Source organism: Staurois parvus, unplaced genomic scaffold (assembly GCF_062004578.1).
Source record: "Staurois parvus isolate SC_StPar_1 unplaced genomic scaffold, SC_StPar_1.0 ptg000133l, whole genome shotgun sequence".
Taxonomy (NCBI): Eukaryota; Metazoa; Chordata; class Amphibia; order Anura; family Ranidae; genus Staurois; species Staurois parvus.
The window spans coordinates 1540415-1565675 of NW_028317929.1; the positions used below are offsets into that span (position 1 = coordinate 1540415).

General features: G+C 39.9%; 1 protein-coding gene across 1 annotated transcript in view; it reads left to right on the top strand.

Annotated features, from left to right (window-relative positions):
• Nucleotides 1–23667, top strand: part of LOC149466032 (uncharacterized) — an 80430-nt gene extending 56763 nt beyond the window's left edge. Inside the window, exons 7-8 of the mRNA XM_089673053.1 lie at nucleotides 3072–3174; nucleotides 23318–23667. Of these exons, the coding sequence (XP_089529179.1) occupies nucleotides 3072–3174; nucleotides 23318–23319 (105 nt within the window). The 3' untranslated portion in view covers nucleotides 23320–23667. The remainder of the gene's footprint in view (nucleotides 1–3071; nucleotides 3175–23317) is intronic.
• The last annotated feature ends 1594 nt before the right edge of the window (nucleotides 23668–25261 follow it).

Sequence of the window (25261 nt, forward strand, 5' to 3'; positions counted from 1 at the left end):
AAAAAGAATTTATGACAATGCCCATTGAATTTATAGGGGATATTTGCATTCCCCGTGATAGCATTAAAAGTGATAAAAAAAATGAAAGGGACAGTGTAAAAATAATTAAAAAAATCTAAATAACTTAAGAAAAAAGTACCCTCACCCCCCCCCACGCATGCGCGCACCTGCATTCGTGAGCCTTGACCCTGTGCCAGTATGGAAACAGCAGTTGCACCATGCATGTGAGGTATCGCCCAACAAAGGTCAGATCAAGGGCAGTAATTCTAGGACTAGACCTCCTCTGTAAATCTAAAATGGTAGCTTGTAAAGGCTTTTAAAATGTTGCCTGTGGATATTAAAAACGTATGCAGTTTGTCGCCATTGCACGGGGCATGCGCAGTTTTAAAGCATGTCATGTTTGGTATCAATTTACTCGGCAAACCATCATCTTTTATATGTTGCCAAATAATTGGCCAATATATTGTGTTTTTGTGCATTAAAAGTAAAAAAAGTGTATTTGTTTTTTTTTTTAAATTGCGTTTGAAAAATCGCTGCGTGAGTACTATGTGACATAAAAAATTGTAGCACCCACCATTTTATTCACTAGGGTGTTTGCTTAAAAAAAATATATAATGTTTGGGGTTTAAATTAATTTCCTAGCAAAAAATACAGATTTTTTTCATGTGAACAAAATGTGTCAGAAAAGGCTTGGTCTTCAGGTAGTTAGAAGAGTGAATGATGTGTGGCATAAACTTCTAATACTGGGCATAAAATGCTCCCTCCCCCCAAAACGACCACTTTTTAGAAAGTAGACACCCCAAACTATTTCCATGTTGATTTCTTTTTTTACCACAAGTTTTTGGAAAATGACAAACAAAATTTTTTTTTCATTATTATACAAAATTGTCATTTTAAATGATTTATTGCTCACACATACCATGGGTATATGTGGAATTACTCCCTAAAATACATTCTGATACTTCTCCAGAGTATGGGGGTACCACATATGAGAGACGTTTTGGCAGTGTAGCCAAGTACAGGACCCCAAAATCCAATAAGCACCTTCAGGCTTTTAAAGGGCTTTATTTCCTCATTACACTTCCTGACTACCTATCACAGTTTCGGAGGCCCTGAAATGCCAGGATAGCACCAAACCCCCCCAAATGACCACTTTTTGGAAAGTAGACACCCCAAGGAATTTGATTAAAAGCATGGGGAGTATTTTGTAGATCTCGTTTGTTGCCACAAGTTTTTGGAAAATGAAGAAAAAAAACAAAAACATATTTTTTCTTTTCGTTTTTTATATTTCAAAACCTTGTGAGAAAAAATGAGATTTGCAAAATGCTCACCATGCCTTTATTTAATTTCCTTGGGGTGTCTACTTACCAAAAAGGGGGAGTTTGGGGCTATCCTGGCATTTCAGGGCCTTCAAAACTGTGATAGGGAGTGAAGAAGTGAAATGAGGAAATTACGCACCTTCAGGCTTTCAAAGTGGTCATTGGATTTCAGGCTCCTGTATGTGGCTAGGCTCCCAAAAAGTCTCACATGTGGTATCCCCATACTCGGTAGAAGTAGCAGAATGTATTTTGGGGTGTAATTCCACATATACCCATGGCTTGTGCGAGAAATATATAATTTAAATGACAACTTTGTGTAAAAAAAAGTTTGTCATTTTCCAGAAACGTGTGTAAAAAAATAAATCTTCCATGGACTCAATATGCCTCTCAGCAGATAGCTTAGGGTATCTACTTTCCGAAAAGTGGTCATTTGGGCATGTTTGTACTATCCTGGTATTTTAGCACCTCAAGAAATGTGATGACTAGTCAGAAAGGAAAAGCTGTGTAAATTCCATTATTTATACCATAGTTTGTAGACGCTATAACTTTCATACAAATTTTAGGTTTTTTTGGATATTTTTTATGACAGAAATGAGAAAATATTGTTTTTTAAAAAAAAAAAAAATTCTCAAAACTTTTTTGTTTTATAGCTCCAAAAATAAAAAGCACAGGTGATCAAAAGCTCTATTTGTGTGAAAAAAAAAAAGATCAATTTCATTTATGTACCGTATTGCATGACTGCACAATTGTCAGTTAAACTACTGCAATGCTGTATAACAAAAAAATGGCGTAAATTGCAGTATCTATACCATAGTTTGTAGACGCTATAACTTTCACACAAAGTAATCAATATACACTTATTGGGATTTTTTTTACCAAAAACATGTAGCAGAATACACTTTGGTCTATATTTAACTTTAAAAGTTTACTATATATTTTTTTATAGCTGAAAGTAAAAAATATAAATTTTCTTCAAAATTTTCGGTGTTTTTTTGTTTATAGCGCAAAAACTAAAAAGCGCACAAGTGATCAAATACTACCAAAAAAAGCTCTATTTGTGTGAAAAAAGGATGTAAATTTCGTTTGGGTACAGCATTGCATGACCGCGCAATTATCAGTTGAATTAGTGCAGCGCCAAGTAGCAAAAAGAGGCCTGGTCATTAAGGGGGGTAAATCCTCTAGAGGGCAAGTGGTTAATAACCAAGCACAACACCTAAGCTGTGATGACTTTCTATGATTCAGAATCTGTTTTTCAATTTCTCTGGAGAAATTAAAGTAATGTGTCCCAGGCAGGATTACTTACATTCAGAAGGGTTGAAGTTTCTCAAGTAATGCCACAGCATCTTGTATGATTTTAGGTCTTGCTAGTTAAATACAAAATTGTTGCTTCTTTCCAGCCTTTCTGGTGCAGATATGCTCTTGTAATTTGAATTGGTGTGTTTGTTCCACGATCAGCAAACTTAAAAATGACTGAGCAGTCACCTTTGGCACCTTCTGATACACCATACACTGCAGGGTTCATCAGTTATGGTTTCACAGGTTACAGTGTGGGAATAATAAAAAGGAGACCCAGTGAAATATTTTTTCCAGGTTTTTCTTATGAAGACTGCACAACCTATTTATTATTCCAAAGTCATTGCACAGATGGCAAAAATAAACCACTGCTTCCAGAGAAACTTTTCTTTTTCACCTGTTTGCTCTTCAGTGTGGTTGATGATAGCACTGCATTTAATTTACTGTCTTTGTATCCAGCAAAGGAACCAAGACCTTGTAATGGACCTTATTAAACAGAATGTTCTTGAAAATGAACAGCTTAGACAGAAGTTTCAACAGCGTGGCAAGAAAGATGGTGAATGTAAGTTCTAAGTTACCTCAGTTACATTGATTTTAGAAAATTAAAGGCATGCTCCAGGCCTAAATTCACATTAGATCTTTGAACTGCCTACAGTAAACGCTGCCTATGTGCTCAGGGCTTTGGTTTAAAGCAAAACTATTTTTTCTTAACCACTTTCGGGCCGCTCGCCCGCATTGTACTGCAGACAGGCAGCAGCTACAGGACCAGCGATGTACCTATACGTCGCTGGTGCCTTGCCAACACAGAGGGGCGCTGCGTGCCTGAGTAGTCATGCAACTATTCCCCCCCATGTCCGCTGTGTCCCCGGTTATCGAGACCTGGTGATTATGTGATGACTATGTTACTATGGTAACATTGTACTACTCTGTATTTAAAAAAAAAAAAATAGTAAAAAAAAGAAAAATAATTCTTAAAGGGGGGCATGCATGCGCGCCCCACTGCCCCTATGCTGTCCAGGGAGAGAATAACGAACACGGCACTGAGTAAAAGCACAACATTTTACACACACATTAAATTATCACATTTAACTCTTTGATCTCCCCTATTAACACTTTGATCACCTCGTCACCCAGCCAGTGCCATTAGTACAGTGTCAGTATATAAAATATTTCACTGATTACTGTATTACTGCCACTAGCGACATCAGTTAGGATCCCTCCCAGCCAGGGTCAGCTATCATTAGATTGCCCGCACACTATCACACTCACACTATAGGTCGCGGATCACCTCCGTTACTAGTATAGTGTTTGTACAGATCAATATATTGATCACGATTTGAACAGAACTATAATAGTGCCTCCTTTATTTAGTGTCCCCAAAAACGCAGTGTTAGCAGGATCAGCCCCGTTTGCTGCCAGCACTAGCGTTTAGCCCCTTTACTGTTTTTCACTGATTTGTATGGAAATCTATCACTGCTTCTGAGTTTAAAACATTTTTGAGCCTAACCCTCAACATGGGCATTACAAAAAAGAATGAATTGCGTTCATATTGGTCCACAGACCTGATTCATCATATGCCCATGTTCTCTGCTGTTACATATATGCCCAACATGGACCAGCAATGTACTGGTCGCTGGACTTTGGTTATACTGGGATGACGCTTGCAGCTACAGGAATCATCCTGGTATCGTTTTTTTTGAGCTAGCGGTCAGCTTTCATGTAAAAATAATCCTAGCTGCTAATTAGCCACTGTATCTATTTTACAAGCAATGGGAAGGAACTCCCCCACCCCTTCCAAGGTTTTCTTGGGCTCTTCCGTCCCATCGGGGAACCCAAAAATGCAGCCGGCAGTTTCGCTTGCTGACAATAGAGCTGATTGGAGACTGGAATGCCTCCAATCACCGCTATGGTCTAAGAGATCTGAAGCTACGAGCATTTCCTAATTTCTGTTTCACCAGATATAAACAGCAGCATTTTAAAATTGGGAAAGCATCTGATCGCACTGATCTTGGTGTGATCAGATGCTTTACGAGAAGAGGAGAGATCTAGAGGCTAAGATTTCTCAGAAAAGACTGCCTATTGCTATCACAAGGGCTAATTACATTCCCTGCAATAACAATAAAAGTGATCGAAAAAAATGAAAGGGACAGTGTAAAAATAAATAATCTTTAATAAACAAAAATTCACCCCCCTCCCCTCATCCCCGTGCTCACGCGCAAAGGCAAACGCAAGCGGTGGTCTCGTGGCGGTATGTAAACAGGGGTTGCACCATGCATGTGAGGTATCACCGCGAACATCAGGTCGAGGACAGTAGTTCTAATACTAGACCTGCTGTGTTAATCTAAAGTGGTGATCTGTAAAGGCTTTTAAATGTTGCCTATGGATATGAAAATGGAATTTTTCGCTGTCACACGGGTGTGCGCAATTTTAAAGCATGTCATGTTTAGTATCCATTTACTCGCGTAACATCATCTTTTATATTGTATCAAACATTTGGGCAATACGTTGTATCTTTGTGCATCAAAATTCTAGAAAGTGTATTTTTTCCAAAAAAATTGCGTTTGAAAAATGGTAGCGCAAATACTGTGTGTTACATTATGGGTTATGACTAAGGCTTTTTAGCGTCAACATATTGTATGTTTCATGGTATTTTTTGTGGACGCTTCAATAAAGAAGATTTTAGCACAGTGGCGGATCTTTTCCGATCTATTTGTGTCGCACAGTACAGCAGCTGTGGATTGTGCACCTGCCTAGTTGCTGAGATGGACTCATAATTGGGTTGTAGCATCTTTTTTGTTTCTGGTGTTCGCAAATACTGCGTGACTTAAAAAATTTCAACACCCACAGTTTTATTCTCTAGGGCCTCCGCTTTAAAAAAATATATAATGTTTGGGGGTTCAAAGTAATTTTCTACAAAAAAAAAACAAACTGTTTTTTCATATAATGAAAAAGTGTCAGAAAAGACTTGGTCTTCAAGTGGATAAAATAGTGGGTGATGTTTGGCATAAGCTTCTAATGTTGGCCTTGAAATGCCAGAATAGTAGAAGCACCCCCACCCCCTCCCCCAAATGACCTCTTTTTGGAAAGTACAGACTCCAAGGTATTTGCTAAGAGTCATGGTGAGCATTTTGCAGATCTCAATTGATGCTGCAAGTTTTTGTAAAATTAAGAAAGAAAATGAAAATGTATTTTTTCTTTTCTTTTTTTTTTTTCAAAACCCTGTGACAAAAATGATATCTGCAAACTACCATGCCTCTTATCTGTTTACTTTCCAAAAAGGGGTCATGGGGGGGGGGGTGGGTGTTTGTAATTTCCTGGCATTTTTAGGCCTCTGAAACTGTGATAGGTAGTGAGGAAGTGATATGGGGAAATATGTCCTTTGGAGGTCATTGGAGTTTGGGGGCCTGTATGTAGCTAGACTGCCAACAAGTTTCTCACATGTGGTATACCCATACTCAGAAGAAGTAGCAGAATGTGTTTTGGGGTATTATTCCACATACCCATGGCACGCATGAGCAATATATCATTTAATAACAACTTTTTGTAAAAGAAAAAAAAAGTCATATTCCAAAATTTTGTGGCAAAAAATTAAATGTTCCATGGACTCAACATGCCTCTCAGCAAATTCCTTGAGGTGTCCACTTTCCAAAAAGCCTTCAGCATTTGCAACCACTTTAAGAGAAAAGTTATATGAATTCCTGCTTAATCCCTCCCTGCTTGCAATGCATATAAACCTTCCTTGTCAGGATACCTTGTGGCTGTTTGTTCTCAAAATTTTTACTGACAGCTCCAGTCCACTAATAATGATCAGAAACCCGAAGAGAGATGACATATTATCAAATGCGGGCTGGAGGTTTCAGATGGCACTACAGATGCTATTGCAGCCTGATGATGGCACTTTTTAATATTGTCATTTTAAGATCAAATTGCAGTTTTAAAAAACGGTAACTCATCAGTTGAATAATTAAAAACTGCAGAGTTTTTGGTTAACCCTTTCGCTGCCAGGTTCGTATGTTGTATGGACCTGACAACAGGAGGATTTACACACAATTCGGTGGCTACAGACACCTGGATTGTGTCTAAAACTGACAGGCAGGTGGAAGCAGTCAGGCGGCTGCGATGCCACCCGATTGCTTCCACAGCTCCCGGTAACTGGCTCTGGCAGCTAAACAGAATACCAAATAAACTCAGTGCACTATATATCTAAAATAGATTGGATTACAATATAGAATTAATATACTGTATACACAGTGAGATTAGACATGTAGTGAAGGTAAGGAACTGTACAGGACACTCTCTGTGTAGCATTTCTAGAAAGCATGAACTGCATGTGCAATAAGCAGTTACAATGCATTTATAGGTTTATAAACTAAATTATATTTAGGAAAAGGGGATTTTAAACTATTACAGCATATTGATAGATTTTCATTCTGTACTCATAGCTTAACATTTCCATCCTTCTTATTAGTGTTGGGCCAGTTAATGGGAGGTAAAATGAATAAAGTGCAGTGCAAGATATATATATATATATATATATATATATATATATATATATATATATATATATACACAGTCCACGGAAAGTCCACATAGATATTTCGCCAAAGTATAAATAAACTCAATCCATAAGTCAATTATGTTGCATGCATGTGTGGCGTGGGTGGTCAATCGATTTCCCAGATTGTAAAGCTTCTACAAGCTAGCAATGGCTTGTAAACAAAACACTAACACCTCAGAGGTAATCGGATATGACCAGGTCTCTGAGCACCTCTATGGTAAGCGGGCACAACTGCTGGCTGAACACTCGGGTCTCCCAGAGGGACAGGAGAGGCCAAGAGAGCCACAGAAGGTGGAGGGAGCCTGCTGTCTGTAAAAGCAGTGCAGCGGCTAGCTGCAGGCATCATCCCATATAACCCCTTCAAACAGAGGATGCAGGGGTACTTCCTTTTAGGGGAAGGGATTAAGGAAAGGGTATTCCAAAAGACCCTAAAGAAGGGGGTGTAGGGAGAATTGGTGGTAAAAAAAGCTCAAAAAATAAAAAGGTTGGCAGGAGTAAAAAAAAAAAAAAAATAGCCTGTAACCATAGATATGTTGAAAAATAAATTGGGGGCTGCCAGACTCTGGGCATATACTTCCATATATAGTGGACCTGTCCTTGCATCAGGAGATTTTGGAGCAGGGTATACCAGATGGTCTACACTCTTTTAAGGAAAGGTATTCTGAAAGGCTCTAAAGAAGCCCACTAAATGTAAAACCTAGGCAACGTATAAATACAATTTTGCCTTCTTGCATTTCATGTAAACAAGTTTTAGCCACAGCTTCATAGTTCACCACACCCAGGTAAAACAGGTAGCTCAGGTGAAGAACAAAATGGCATAATTCCTCTTGAATAAAAATGTCTTCGATCCTTAAGGTCAAATTGCGCAAGTTTGACTGAGTCTGGAACCCCTGGAATTAAAATAATTTACCCACTGTTTACTTCTTTCCATCGGACTATTTCATCTAGCCATCTAAGCCACCCTGTTTTGCTAAAGAACGTCGTGAGTCCACCTTTAGTAGATTCCCCTACCTGCATTGCCTCCCCCAACTGCCCTATTTCCTCTTTATTATTTCTTTTAACTGCTTATATCTTTGGTTGTTCATTATAGCACAGTTAATATTTTTTTTTTTTTAGATTTTCTTTGGAGGGTATTGTGAATATAAATTATAGTCAGCACATTCTTAATTCCAGATTATCATTGTGCTTTGATCTATTGTAAACACCCTCCTTGACTGGAATTCTGCTGGTTGTATTGTATGTTTATAAATCTGAATAAAAATTGATTTAAACAGAAAATTATGTCAGGGCATATACTATATTTTAGTTATTGGTAGAAGCCTATCGCCTGCTGGTTTGTTACATTTAACAGGGACTCCAACAGAGAGATCTCCCTGAAATATTTCTCCACTAAGCTTTGTCTCCCCCTATTCAATATAAAGCCATGAAGCCTTAGTCCTGCTTAGTTGCTTAATTCTCATAAAGGTTAGAAGAAATTTGCAAATGGTAATCAGGGACGATTATCATCCTTCTGACAGTTATGATATATATATCTAATCATTAGAAGCAGCACTCTTATTTTGTGGTTTTCGTACAGCACAGCAGCTGGAGAACCCCCCCAGGTATTCACTTCCAATATGTAGAAATCCAAAACAGTTGCAGCACACTTACTATCTTTATTGCTTCTCAAGCAGAACACAAAGCAACTGCAAAAGTTTCATGCATACCATGCTCTTTTTCAAGCTAATTACAAATGGAAGAGTCATGCAAATAAAGGAACAGGTAGGAAATGAAATCATCAAATGATCTAAACACCTGATACTTCGGATGGCTTCATCTTAAAAGGAAAGGATAGATCATGGTGTATACAGTGCATCCAAAAAGTGTTCACAGCGCTTAACTTTTGCCACATTTTATGTTACAGCCTTATTCCAAAATGGATTAAATTCATTTTTTTCCTCACCATTCTGCAAACAATACCCCATAATGACAACATGAAAGAAGTTTGTTTTGAAATCTTTGCAATTTATTAAAAATAAAAAACGAAAAAAAACCACGTGCAGAACTGGTCACAGTCTTTGCTTAATACTTTGTTGAAGCACCTTTAGCACCAATTACAGCCTCAAGTCGTTTTGAGTATGATGCTACAAGCTTGGCACACCTATTTTTGGAGAACTTCTACCATTCTACTTTGCAGTACCTCTCAAGCTCCATCAGGTTGGATGGAAAGCGTCAGTGCACAGCCATTTTCAGATCTCTCCAGAGATGTTAAATCTGGTTCAAGTCTGGGCTAGACAGGTTTATGCCTTTCCTAACCATGTCTAATCAACTGAATTTCCCACAGATGGACTCCAGTCAAGTCAAGGATGATCAGTGGGAACAGGATGCACCAGAGCTCAATATTGAGTGTCATGGTAAAGGCCGTGAATACTTATATACATGTGTTTTTTTTTTTGTTTTTTTTTCTTTTTAATAAATTGCAAAGATTTTCATGTTGTCATTATGCAGTATTGTTTGTAGAATGTTGAAGAAAAATATTAATTTTAATCCATTTTGGAATAAAGCTGTTACATAACAAAATGTGGCAAAAGTTAAGCGCTGTGAATACTTTCTGGATGCACTGTAGATGACTCAACATAACGTTCTTATCCAAAACAACAGTTTATTCTATAAATATGAATAGAAAAACAGAGTTCTAAAAAACGTTGCGATGGTTTTTGTAATGATCCAAAAAAAATCATAATCATTTTCCCCTTTTGGTGTTAGTGCACTTAAAGTTTGTATCCAAAATACCTTATGTTTTTTCAGTGATAGGAACCTGTCCTCTTCTTCATGATTTGGGGATATTGGCTGCCACCTAGAATTTAAGTTGTTCAGAAAGAATGTCCCGCTTCAAGAAAATATCTAACTACTGAACATCCTATCACAAGCTTTTTGTGTGGTTTCTTCAATGTATTTTTTTTCCAAATTTTTTATTCAGTAAGTTTACCAAAACATACATCGACATCAGATATTCTTTGTAAATATTAACCAAGAGGTTTGCATCTGGGCATATTTGCAGTCTTGGGCAGAATTGCCACGATTCTGCCCGCAATCCCAAAGCGCTCTGTCAAAATGACAAATTGCACCACGCATGCTTGTTTGGCATTCATTTTTAATGGCACCTAATCGCGTTGCAGGTCTGCAGTGATTGTCAGACTGAAATCACAGCAAATCGCATCTCGCAAACCTTGTTGCCCTAAAGAAGCTTCTGCTCCTTTTTGGGTGACAAGCTTTGCGTGATGCGGTTTGCTGCGATTGCAGCGCGATTTACTGTGCGACAATCTCAGTAGAACCACACTGCGTTTAGGTGCCGTAGAAAATTAACGGCATCCGAACATGTGTGGTGCAATTTGTCATTTTTGTGTGCTTTGAAATCGTGATTCTGCCTGAGGGTTACATCATCAGTATAAAACAATGTTATACAATGTTAGGAAAAATATCAAACAAATTGTAACTATTGATGTTAAATGTCTGATAGATTCCTTTGTACCTGGAGGGACCAATAACTAATGCAGTAATGATTTCAGGAAAGACCATTAGCTTTTACTTATAGAAAGTAAAGGGGGCCCTAAAGGGAGAACAAGAAAAAAGGGGGGGGGGTGTAACTTTTAGTGAGGCTTCAAGCATTATTTTAAGAGATGTACAGATATGGACATGGTTTATAAAAAAAAAAAAAATAACTATGGGTTGGGAGGGGTAGGGGGGTGGAAGGGTGGGGGGTGAGGGGGCAGTGGTAGAATAAAGCTTGGAAAGCAGAAAGAAAAAAAAAAAACCTGTAATATGACGAGTGGGGGTGGGGAAAGGGATTTAGCTAAGAGTTTAACAGCCTCCATCACACAGTCTCTTCCACGTGTATGACAGGTACTTGGGAAAGCCAAAATTGTTCCCAATAAAACCATCTTTTCATATGTTCTACTGATTTATGTCTAGGGGGTTTGGTGAGATTCTCCATGTTCTACATACACTATATTGCCAAAGTATTGGGATGCATGCCTTTACACGCATATGAACTTTAATGGCATCCCAGTCTTAGTCCGTAGGGTTCAATATTGAGTTGGTCCACCCTTTGCAGCTATAGCAGCTTCAACTCTTCTGGGAAGGCTGTCCACAAGGTTTAGGAGTGTGTCTATGGGAATTTTTGACCATTCTTCCAGAAGCACATTTGTGGGGTCAGGCACTGATATCAGACAAGAAAACCTGGCTTGCAGTCTCTGCTCTGATTCATCCCAAAGGTGTTCTATCGGGTTGAGGTCAGGTTGTGCAGACCAGTCAAATTCCTCCATCCCAAACTTTCTCATTTATGTCTTTGAGGACCTTTACTTTGTGCACTGGTGTGCAGTCCTGTTGGAACTGGAAAGGATCATCCCAAACTGTTCCCACAAAGTTCGGAGCATGAAATTGTGCAAAATGTCTTGGTATGCTGACGCCTTAAGAGTTTCCTTCCCTGGAACTAAGGGGCCAAGCCCAACCCCTAAGAAACAACCCCACACCATAATCCCCCCTCCACCAAACTTTACACTTGGCACAATGTAGTCAGGCAAGTACCAGTCTCCTGGTCACTGCCAAACCCAGACACGTCCATTAAATTGCCAGACAGAGAAGCGTGATTCATCACTCCAGAGAACATGTCTCCACTGTTCTACAGTGCAGTGGCGGCGTGCTTTACACCACTGCATCTGATGCATTGCATTGCACTTGGTGATGTAAGGTTTGCATGCAGTTGCTCGGCTATGGAAACCTATTCCATGAAGCTCTCTATTCACTGTTGTTGTGCTAATCTGAAGGCCACATGAAGTTTGGAGGCCATTAGCTATTGACTCTGGTGACTTCTGTGCACTGTGCGCTTCAGCATGTGCTGACCCCACTCTGGCATTTTACTAGTTGCTGTTGTTCCCAGTTGCTTCCACTTTGTTATTATACCACTAACAGTTGAACGTGGAATATTTAGTAGCAAGGAAATTTCATGGATGGACTTATTGCACAGGTGGCAACCTATCACGGTACCACACTTGAATTCACGGAGCTCCTGAGAGCGACTCATTCTTTCACAAATGTTTGTAGAAGCAGTCTGCATGCCTAGGTGCTTGATTTTATATACCTGTGGCCATGGAGGTAATTTGGAACTCCTGAATCCAGTGATTTGGAGGAGGGTTCCAATACTTTTGGCAATATAGTGTATCATTTACTTTTTGAAACCATTGAATTAAGGTTTGTGGGTTTGTTTGTTTGTTTCCAGTTACTAGGGATGCATGCCCTAGCTGCATTTATAATATAAGTCAATAGTGATTTATGTTTGTAGTGTTTTCGGGATAGTGGTGTCGGATTTAAAAGGACTGCTGCTGGATTGTCAGAAAGTGAGATCTGTTAGTTGTGCTATGATAAACGTGACCTGTTGACAAAAGAGGGGATCATAGGGCACTCCCAAAAGAGACGTCCCCTTTAAGGGTCCTGGAGAGCCAGCATAAGAAATTCTTCTTGTGAGAAGAGTTTGGCAAGGACACTCTCTGGTGGCTTGGTGCCTGGGATATGTTGGACCTGGTGTAATGTGTGTAATATGGGCTGCTTTTACTAAGCGATATTTTAGTTTTTTACAGCTTTTACCAACACTGAGCTCTCTTCTATGAATCATGAGCCAATCAGCTCGTTACAGTGATCAATCATTGGTCAGGACCTGCTGATCGGCTTGTGCCGTAACAAATTACAGCATAGCTGGGGCAGCAGGCATGCACACCCCCTACCTGGAAGTACTTATAATGTATAAGGTACGTGCTCCAGCGCAGAAAAGCCACCCTACAGCAGTATACTGTATCTGTGTGGGGCAGTTAGGAAGAGATTAAAGCTAAGAAAGTCAAGGTGTGCATGACTCCTTATTCAAACCATGATCGGAGAGTGTTGTCTACTTTTGCAGTTTAAAGTCTGATTGGCAAAGATAGGTGTCAATAGGGAGGGGTAGCTCTGCTGATCAATTAATTTAAGATATCTTTAAAATATAGTGTTGGTCCAAACAGTGGGTGTTTTTGGAGGGAATTCAGTACACGTTTACCTGCCCAGGGAGTTCCAGCCAATGGAAAAGAGGAATAATCCTGCTCCAGAGAAAAGTTTGTGTGATACATGTGTACACCAATCAATCACTCTTGCCATACAAGCAGCACTATAATCAAGGGCAGGATCAAGGTGTCCCGCTCCCTCTCTGGGCTTAGTCCTGAGCAGGGTATCTCAGCTAAAGCGAAGTGCTTTACCCTGCCAGATGAATTGTAAAATCATTTCTAATGGATCAGAAAAAAAAGTGTGGGATATTGATAGGTAGTGTCTGCAGCAGATATATGAGGCACAGATAAATACATATATACACAGCCGGCCCCTTGATTAAAAAGGCTGGGTATGCCTGCACCATCAGGCTGCTGGACTCCCGTAAGACTTGGACACAGGGTTAGAGGCTTCGCTCCTCCCAAAACTCTTTGAAAGCCTCCAGACCCCAGAACCCAATCCTGGAATTACCAAACTGCAAAACCAATTTTCTCCATTCAGAATAGACATTCTGGAGCCCCTCAACCTGGATATGTGAAAACTGTGTGAGGGAGAGAAAGTTTAGGGTTGCAGGACTTGAAGATTTATTCTGAAATAAAGTTTCCACAGTATTGCAACAGTTTCGAGCTATCAGCTCTTGCTCAATCAAGAAAATGCATCTAGTAGCAAAGCACTCCAATTGAAAGCTAGCAGGCATATAGGAAACTGTCGGATACTAATTAGAAAAATAAAAGTTAAACACAATGACATCTGTGTAAAGTGACGCACATCAATCTGATCTGGAAGTAATCCTTCACTTCAGGGACATATAATATATACAGTGTTGAAAAAGCAGACGACTTTTCCAAGAGAAATAAATGGAAAAATTCAGCCGAACAATAATGTAATATACCAAAGGTGATATGTACATCGAGTTAATTGTGTATATTCATAAACCAAATATTAAATATACGTAAAAAAAAAACCAGATGATTAAAGACATTCCATATTAAGGATTTGATGAAAAGGAATTTCATGAAAATACAAGTCAGATTTTAACTGCTTCCTGGCCGCCCTATAGCAGAAGTACTGCTACAGGGTGGCACAGATGCGCAAAACCATATATACGTGATTTTGCATTTCCGGGTAGGGGGTGCACGCGCCCTACGCTCACTGCCGTTTGCATCTGCAGCTGTCAATCACTGGGTCCTGGCCGGTGATTACTCGCCGGCGCCTGGTGATTACTGAGTATCTCTGACGGGGAGAACGGTTTTGTTTACTAACAGTTCTCCTCCCTGTCAGCTTGGGCACACTGCTTTGGATCGCTGTGCACAGCACAGCGATCCAAAGCAGTGTGCTTACTGTGAAGCACACAGACACCGCCCCATAGCAAAACACACCCAGCACACCCCGTAACCCTTTGATTGCCCCTCATGTTAACCCCTTTCTGCCCAGTGCCATTAGTACAGTGTCAGTGCTTTTCTTAGCACTGACCACTGTATTGGTGTCAATGGGGATGTCAGTGACACCAAGTCAGTTCCCCTCCAATGTCAGAATGTCTGCCGCAGTCCCGCTATAGTTCGCTGATTGCTGCCATTACTAGTAAAAAATTAAAATAAAATCCCAGTGTATATATACCACCATTTGTAAATGCTTTAACTTTCATGTAAACCAATTAATTTACATGCATTGGGATTTTTTTTTAGCAAAGACATCTACATTTTGGCCTAAAGTTATGATGAAATTTGATTAATAGCACAAAGTCAAAAATCTTGTTTTTTTTTTCTTAGACTTGTCGGTCTTTTTTTATAGTGCAAAAAATAAAACCGCACAGATGATCAAATACCACCGAAAGAAAGCTCAATTTGTGGGAAAAAAAGGACATAAATCTCATTTTGGTGCAGCGTTGCATGACCGCAGAATTGTCAGTTATTTTTTTTTTTTTTTTTTTTAATTTAAATATTTATTAAATTTTTCATGTTAATACAAAAACTCAAACAGGGAAGTAATTCTCATACAAGTATACATTTATAACATTTCTGTCTTTCCCTTACTTAAAACTCTTTTCTTTCCCATCCCACTACCCCTCCCTCCCACCCCTCTTCCCCCTCTGCAGACTCTATCCCATTCTATTCTCTTGAGGCTTTTTAGTGTTATGTTAACATCCTAGTTTATATTTTCTTATATTTCTCTTTCAATCCTGCTCTTTCCCACTTTTCCCATCTCCTGAGATACACTCCCATTCTGTCTTCCTGCATATGATATGATCTTTCCATTCTACCTATCTGGTTTACTCTGTTAATCCAGTCCACCTCCTTCGGTACCTCGACATTCCGCCAAAACTTGGGTATCAACCCTTTCGCTGCATTCAAGAAGTACCAAATACCTGAATCTTTATATTTATTTACAGATGTCTCCACAACGTGTAGGAGACACGTCGTTGGATCTAATCTTATGTCAATTTCCGTTATTTCTTTAATCAACTTGACTATTGTCTTCCAAAAAGCCTGGATTTTCGGACATTCCCACCATATGTGAAACACCGTGCCTATATCTCCACATCCTCTCCAACACATATTTGAACTTTCCCCATTCATCTTGTGTTCAACACTCGGTGTGATGTGCCATCGTGTCACAAACTTATAATTAACCTCCACCTCTCTCATACTAACATTATCGTGTATCAATCTAAACATCTTTCTCTGTCTATCCTCATCAAACTCAACTCCCATATCTCTTTCCCATTTTGTCATAAAATTTAACTTTGTGTTTGTGTCTAATTCTGTGAGAATTCTATACACTTTTGAAACACCGTGCTTCCCATCCCTTCGTGTCTCCAACAACCTTTCAAACATATTCCACTCCTGTTTTATTCTCAAAGGTTTCGGAAGTTTTCCAATAAAACTTTTCAATTGATGGTATTTCCACTCATCCATTCTAAAAAAAATGTCTCCCTTCTTCTCTATTAACTCTTTAAGTGATCTCAATTCCCCCTCCACCAATACATCTCTCAGTTGGGTATCTTCCTTTCTGAACCATCTCCCCGAAATCTTGTTCTTTCCCGGAGGAAAGTACTCAGAATTCGTGAGAGGCATTAATGTTGAATTAAATTCCCATTTCATATTTTTATGTAGATTGTCCCATACCCTAAAGACATTTAAAGTGTAAATACTTGTGCTTTCTTTGGTTCCCCTAAACTGTGGTGGGACCCATATCATCTGACTCAATCCAATTCCACTAAGCTCATTCTCTATTGTTACCCAACTTTTCCCCTTATGGTTAAATGTCCAGTCATATATTCTTGCCAAAACCACTGCTTTATAATATCTCTTGACATCTGGTAAACCCAATCCCCCTTTCTCTTTAGTCCTACTCAATGTTTCATATGCTATTCTAGGTTTTTTATTCTTCCATATGTATCTTGTTAACATTTTTTTCATTATCTTAAAGAAGGCTTCTGGAATTTTAATTGGTACCATTTGAAATCTATACAGTATTTTAGGCATAATTACCATTTTGACTAAGTTTATACGTCCTATCCAGGATGGATTTCCTCCTTCTAGTCTTTTTAAATCTTCCCTGATCTCATTAATCAAAGAGATATAATTTACTCTATACAAATGCTTGGATGAGGCAGTGATTTTTATTCCTAGGTATTTTATCTCTTTTTCTCTCCAAATAAAGGGGAATTCTTTTTGTAATTTTTCTTTTTCATTCTTTGATATATTAATATTCAGGATCTCTGTTTTCGTTGGGTTAATTTTTAAATTTGATAATTCACCGTACTCCTTCAGAATCTTCATTATATTTGGGAGAGTTATTCGGGGATTCCCCACATAGAACAATAAATCGTCCGCAAAGGCCGCTACTCTATGTTCTATGGATTCTATCTGAATTCCCTTTACCGATCCACTATTTCTTATTATTGACAGCAGAGGTTCGAGTGACAATACATATAGCAGGGGAGACAGAGGACAGCCCTGTCTTGTACCATTTGACATTCCAATGGGTTCTGATCTCTCCCCATTTACCGTGATGATTGCAGTAGGCTCCCTATATAGTTTACTTATCCACTCTCGCATTCTATCTCCTAACCCCAGCACTTTTAAGTTGTCCATCATAAAGCCCCAGTCCACTCTATCAAATGCCTTCTCCGCATCAATTGACAAGAGCACCACCGGGGCTTTCCCTCTTCTACTCTTCTGAATAAGCATCAGGGTTCTCAAGCCATTATCTCTACCTTCTCTCCCCGGTACAAAGCCCACCTGATCTCCGTGGATCCATTCAGGCATCAGATCTCTCAACCTGTTTGCTAACACCTTTGCATACAGTTTAGTGTCTGTGTTCAACAATGAGATAGGTCTATAGCTGGAGCACTGCGATGGGTCCTTTCCCTCCTTGTGAATAAGTACTACATGTGCCTGTAGGGATTCTCTCCTCATTTCCATCCCACCTCCCAGTGCATTCATATATTTCTCTAGTTTGGGTAACAATACTTCACTAAATTTCTTATAGTACCTAACTGTATAGCCATCCGGACCTGGACTTTTTCCCCCTACTGTACTTCTTAATGCTATTTTAATTTCTTCCTGGGAGATTTCTACGTCTAGGGAGTTCAACTGTGCTTCACTTAGTTTTGGTAATCCCGCATTTTTTAAGTATGTCATCTTTTTTTCCTTAATTCCCTCTTGGATTTCCTTTAGAGGGTCTTGGGGGCTAATATTATATAACTTTTTATAATACTCCGTAAACACTTTAATAATCTCTTTATTTGAGTGGGCCAGCTCCCCCTTTGAACTTTTTATCTTTTCTATATAATTCCTATTTTTCTTTTTATTCAAAGCTCTCATTAAATATCTTCCTGGTCTGTCTCCCCATCTATACCTCTCGTTCAAAACCCTGTTGTATACTCTTCTCTTCTCCTCATCCATCAACCTCTCTAACTCCTCTTTTTTATCCAGTAAGTTCTGTCTCGTATCTTTTGTTATTTTCTTCTTATGGATCTGCTCCAAGTCTAATATTTCTTTTAAGAGCCCACTGACCTTCTCTCTTCTTTCCTTTTTCTTCCTTGCTCCAGCCGCAATCAAGATTCCTCTTATGACTACCTTATGACTTTCCCAGGCTGTAGCTATCGATACTTCCTCTGTTTCGTTCTCCTTAAAGTATTCCTTAATCTCTTTCTCGATTTTCTGAACTACATCCTCATCCAGAAGAAGGGCCTCATTTAACCTCCACCCTAATCCTCCCGTCCACCTTCTTCCCCATCTCAACTTCATCACGACCGGAGCATGATCCGAGAACGTCCTTGTCTCTATGTCAATTTTTACCAGGTGATCTATTAGTTGATGGTCTATTAAGATGTAATCTAATCTCGAGTATATCTCATGTGCATTCGAGAAGAAGGTATAGTCTCTGTCTTTCATATGCCTTATTCTCCAAGTATCCACTAGTTGATATTCATGCATCACTTTTTTCATAGCTCTCAGAGCCCTACTCCCCTCTCTTTGCACAGGAGAGGTATTATCTTTTTGTGGGTCCATACAAAAGTTTAGGTCTCCAGCTACTATCAAACGCCCTTTTTTAAAGTCCATTAATTTTTTCAACAAGCCCTTCATATACTTCTCCGAGTTTTTATTGGGACAATATATATTGGCTAAAGTACACTCAATCCCCTGGAGTCTACCTTTTAAAAATAAGAACCTCCCCTCCGGGTCGGTTCTTCTATCCTCCAACTCAAATCTCATGTTCTTTGCCACACCTATTGCAACCCCTTTTGCTCTTTTAATTGGGGAATCTGCGTAGTACCATGTTGGATAGTATTTGGATTTCAATTTCACGTTTGCCTCTATCTCGAAATGCGTCTCTTGTAAAAATACCACTGACGTAGCCCTATGATGTAACTCTTTAAACAACCTAAATCTCTTCCCTGGACAACTCAACCCGTTCACATTATAGGTTATAAACTGTAATTCTTCCATCTTTCCCAATTAAGTCCATCTCTCTTCCAGATTGCCTCTTCCTCTTCATCTCTTCTGTCCTGCAGAGTATTGACCCAATACCTCCTCTCCTCCCTTCCACCCACCCAACTCTCTTCCCCTCCCCCCTCCCTCCCTCCCCACCTCCCCCCACCCCTCCCATCCCCCCTTCTTTTTTCCTTACCCGTTTTTAGGCCTATAATCTGCCTACAAATCATTTGTGGATCTATTTCCACCATTGATTTAAAGTTTAGGGCGTCAGCTCCGCCTATGTACGGTTCACCTCTCCTCCAACCGCCCCGATTCCCTCTCTCTGTCAAAAAGTCTTTACTCTTTACCTCCCTGCCTTAATCGGAGCCTCCAAGCGGGTCTCGGCATCCGGAGGGGGAAGGCTAGGGGCGAGAGGGAGAAGTAAGAGAGAGAGAAGAAAAAAAAAAAAAAAAAAAAAAAAAAAAAAAAAATTCGTTTTCTACTTAATTCTCCCTCTCCTCCTCCTCCACCCCCGATGCCTCCCTCAGCCCGACCTGTTGCCAGTCCTCTTTTCTTTTAACATTTGTGTTTCCTTTATCTTCTTCCTCTTCTTCCCAGCCAGCTATCTCCATTCTTTGCAAGTCCAGTCTATCACAAAAATCTCTTAAATCATCCGGAAATCTCAAATACGCTGTGACCCCATTTTTCCAGCCAATCAGAAATGCTGAGGTACCCCATCTATACTGCACATTCTGTTTTCTCATTTGCTCCAACAGGGGTTTCAGGGATCTCCTTCTCCTTAGGGTCTCTACTGTTAAGTCCGCATAGATTTGGATAGTCAAGTCTCCATACTTAACTAATGGTCTTCCCTTGGTCTTCTTCCAGATCTCATCTTTGGCCCCAAAATTTTGGAACTGGACAATTATGTCCCTCGATCTTTCCTTCTCAGTAGCCCGTTTGAACTTTCCTACCCTAAACACTCCATCCAGGTCGATCCCATCAGATTCCGGTTTATCTCTTATGGAGTTTAGGATTTTTTTAACTAGTTCATAAAGTATTTCCCCTTTAGCAGTCTCTGGGATTCCTCGTATTCTAAGATTACTCCTTCTTTCTTTATTTTCTTGAACTTCCATCCTATAGGTCCTTTTTTTCTGGTTATTTTCTAATTGGCTTATTCTTTCCTTTAAATTATCTATTTTCTGGGCCTGGATTTTAACTTTCTTCTCCGTTTCTTCCATTCTCAATAGAAGGTGACCTAAATCATTTCGAATAGCTGTCATTTCATGTTTTATCGTTTTTTCCAGATTTTGAAACATTTCTGCCATCTCCTTCTTATTTGGTAGTTGTAGTTCACCTTCTAGTTCTTTTTTTCCCAAGCCCTCCACTATTTGTTGGCTACCGCTGCTATTTATGCCCAATGATAACCTAGGGCTATTTCCTGAACTAATGTCCATTTCCCCCTTTGCACCTTGGGCCCTTTCTGGTGTAGTATTTCCATAAGATGTAAATTTCTTTATTGTTCCTGTTTGGGCCCCTTTGGGCCCTGCTCCCTTGGAACCTTTGTTCTTCATATCCTCTATATATCTTGATAGCCTTGCAGTTTTTCCTATTTCCTTTACTCTCCTGGGACACCTGGACCTCCTTTCTTCTTCTTTTCTAACCCCTGGGAATCCTCCCCTCTTTAACCCCTTGGACGCCTGTATCACTCAGGGGTTCACCATGCAATAGGCCCCCAACAGTTTTCACTCACCCTTCCCCTCTCCGGACGGTGGTTCCAGGCTTATGTAGAGGGCCTTCACTGCTGCTCAGTCCTGGGGGGGATTCCTCGGGGTATCCGATATTCAGTTTCTTTCTTTCCACCTCCTTTCTCTCTCCTTGAGGATGGTCTTGGGGAAGAAGAATAGCTGTCCTAATATTTATGGGTCTCCCTGACCCAGGATTAAACAGCCGGCCAGGGGGATAAAGGCAACTATAAGGTGGCAACACTTTATTTCATTAGAGCACCGACCAGCCTCCTCTCTCCCACCGAGGTCTTCCCCAGCTGGTCCCTTTCTCCTGCTTCACTCCTCCTCTGGCCGCACAGCTTTCCAGTCCTGTAACACAGGGGGAGCCGACTTGTCACTGCCGCTCTGACAGGGAGCCGGCCGGCGTCTCTGTCTCCCAGTGATGCCTTGCGGCGAGCAGCGTGCTCACACCGCCCTGCTTCGTCTCCCCGGCAACCTGACAGCCGCCCTGGAGTCTCCGCAGCGAGATCACCTTCCGGAGGTCCGTGTCCGCTCTCCTCTCTCCTCCACGCGCCAGTCTCTCTCCGCTTGGAGCCCTCCTCAAGCAGGCAGGGCTTCACTCCATGAGGGTCTCGGAAGGTTAGTTTGGAGGTTATCGGAGAGCACTCACATCGTGCTCTCCGACGCCGCCATGTTTAGGCTCCGCCCCCCCCAATGCGCAGAATTGTCAGTTAAAGTAATGCAGCGTCGTAGTGCAAAAAATGGCCTGGTCAGGAAGGGGGGTAAATCCTCAGAAGGGAAAGTGGTTAAAACTCAGGGTTGCAGTGTGTCCAAGCGATGGATCTTCTGCACCTCTTTTTCTTGAGAAGCAGTTAACGATTCCCTCCTCTCCTGTTAATAGGAATATGGTCTATGATCATAAATTTAAGTTGGTAGACTGAATGACCAAACTGCATGAAGTAATGAGCTACAGGCAATTATGTTAAACTTTCCCTGATCAAGTATTTATGTCTGGCTATTTTGTCATTGGCTTTTTGTGTGGTTACCCAGCATACAGAAGCCCACAAAGGCACGTTAATGAATAGTGTCCGTGTATTTTTATCTGGTATTCTCTATGTGGATGGTTCAGAGAAGGACCTTTTAATCATACTGGAACACTGGATGCAGTCTAACAACTTGTCTACCTTGGTACTTTAATAAATATACTGTAGCCCCAGTAGCAGCTTATTAGGCACAATTTGTGCTTGATTAGCAGCAGTAAAGGGGAGTGGAGTCACTGGGGGGTCTAATAAAACTCTGATGTCTTCATAAAGAGGTCCTGTCACCTGCCCAGTGCTTTTTAACCTTCCTGTGATAACAATGAAGTAAAATGCAGTGAAAAAAATAAGTGAAAGTGATCAAAAATATATAACAATTTTAAAAATGTAAAGGCACCCCGGTGCAAATGCGCAGCATAGGGCATGCACATGTATGTCAACATAAATTGCGTCACACATAGCAATAGTTCTAAGGCCATTATTAATGGGTAACCCTAAACTTTGCAATTTATTTTGCTCATCCAGTTTTATTACGCTCATCCAGATGACTTTAACTCACAGCACCCTTAAAGTTTAAACTTCGTCTTTTATTAAAGACAAAATTCAGGCTCCAGACTCTGTTCCTCTCTCTATGCCCTCCTTCCTCATCTAAATTATGTTTTTTTTTTTGTTTAATATACTTATCTTTTTAGGTAAGTTACATGACATGCAAAGTCTTCTTCACCTCTTCTCTAGTGCAGAGTTATCCTCAGTGATGCAGGGAGCCACACTGATGGGAAGACGTCAGCACCTTTCTTTGCATCATTACAATGTGAGAGCAGGTTGCCATGGTGATGCCCCCATTGCTCTGCATTAACCCCTTCCTGGCTCCGCCTCCCAGCCCTTTAAAGGGTTCTAAATGCCGGGAGGCAGGCATTCTGATCATGTAACTGCTGTGATTGGCAGTCACAAGATCAGAAAGCTCCCAATCGCAAGTGTGCACTTGGAGTTTTCTGGTACCCGCTGGTAAGTAATTGTGCTGGGGGGCGCGCGTTCTCAGCACAGAAATATGTTTACATAGGACTGCATATATTCGTACCTCCAGCAGGAAGTGGTTAACAGTATGACCCTGTGTGCCAGGATAAATGACCCTGGGCACAACCTTAGGGCAGAAGTAAATTACTGTGTAGGACAGCACCAGAAAGTAGGTTTCTCTAGTGTTGCAACCTGAGATTTTTTTTTTATTTATTTATTTTTTTACTATGCTCAGAAAAATGATATTGAGACAATTGTTTATTTTTGGTTTTCTCATAAAAATAATAATGTTCTTTGGCTTTGCTGCCCAATTGATACCTGTAAAGTTTACATGTTATTGCTAAGTCCACTATTAGTATTACAAATAAAAGCTAATACATTTCTATTTTCATCCTACTAGAATGCTGCTGGCCAAGAACAGAAAATTCTGAAAAACTAAAGCATTATTGTTATTTTGTTCGTTATGGTTAGTTCGGGAGGAGGAACACATGGGTGTTCTAACAAGAAAACTACATTTTCTCTATGACCAGATGTTTTCTGCAACTATGTTTTTTCCATTTTATAGTTACCATGATTTTTTGAATCATTGGGTGTTGTTTCTGGAGTAAAATATAAACTGTAAGTCTTAGTTTTCTTTAGTCACACATCAACCATATAGAGTATCATCACATTGTCCTTTGTACAACATCTTTAAGGAATGCCATGACAAGGCATAAATTAGATTATTATTAGTTATATTTCTTTTGTGCTTTATAGTAGAAGTATATTCCTTTCTAGTTGAATCTTCATTAAATGTACAATTGCAGTTTATACTGTTTGCTGTTTCAATGTTGTTCCCTGAATTTTTGAAGGTATTGAAATAAATGTCAAAGCTTCTCTCATCTACTGTTGTTCTTTACTGGCAACAAGTGTGTTTTTTCTCAGTATAAAAATATTAAAAGATGAAGATTTTGGCAGCCTAGCAGCTGTCCAAACTCTCAGGATTGGGCTTTTACGTAGGAAAGGACTTCATGTAGGAAGGTCCTTGTAGTCTGCTTAAAGGAGTCCTTTGGTCAGAGAAATATGCAGACTGCCCATGCTTCCCTCTGTCTTTAGGGATATGTAGGCAAATCAAAGGTTGTGACTTTAACATGCCTTTGCTGTGTGCATGTTTATTCTGAGTCTGTGACTCAGAAAATAGTAAAGCCAGACAGCAAGGCAACTGGCCTTTTCAGAAGTAGGTCAGGAATGGCTTCTTCTGTATTTCCAGGTAAGGTTTGCTTTAGATGACAAGTTTTGTAGAAAGCCATGTTCAGCTAATTTCTTTAATGAACTGGTCTTGTTGCACCAGTAGCGCAGTATTTATATTAAAAAAAATGCTAAGCAGTGAAATAGACTGGAATGTATATACATAAAATCATAACATACAGTATGTTCCTAGAAAACTCTTCAAGACAAGACTATACAAACTGTGTCCAGTGTAAAAGATGTGAATGCAGCAGCTAATGTAACAAGGCTAAATTGTAAAAATAAATCTAGTTACAGTTGTGCTCCAAAGTTTGTATACCCTGGCAGAAATCATGACATTTTGGCATTTATATTGAAAATATGACTGATCATGCCAAAACACTGTCTTTTTATTTAACCCCTTGACGCCGATGTCACACAAATATGCGGCCTCACAAAACTGGGCTTTTTTCCGTGGGGCCACATATTTCCATACTTGTCTTTATGCTGGGAGTGCACCACACAGCATGCTTCCAGCACAAAGACCGGGTGCCACTGAGAGCACCGGGTCCCGTTCTAACGATTGGGACCCGGGACTCCCGATTCCGGGTCACATGATCGCTGTGATAGCCTCTGATTGGCTATCACAGTGATCAGTCACTGTACAGCCTAGCCCCCTTGTTTTTTTTTCTCTCTATGAATGGAGGAGATAGATACATTGTATCTCTCTAACTCCTGGAATAGAGGGCAAAAAATGTTTGTTAAAATAAGAAATATTAAAAAATAAAGAAAAAATACCTAGGTCAAGCTTTGATCTAGTTCAGTGCCAGGGTGTTTGGGTCAGGGTCAAAGGTCAGGATTTAAAAAAAAAAAAAAAAAAATTGGTATTAGTGTCAGTGTGTTTTTTAGGTAAACAAAAAACAAAATGCGCACTATTGTTTCTGGGCTGTGCTACAGGTACAAATAACATACACATATATGGTATTGCTGCAATCTTCAAGAGCTGGAAAATTTATTTTGAGTTGTTCTTTGGTGGTAGGTTATAGTAGTAACAAGAAACACACAGCTAAATTTAAAAAACAATAATTTTTTTTTCTATTTTGGGACAGTTTTTTCCTTTGATAATAAAAAAAAATCC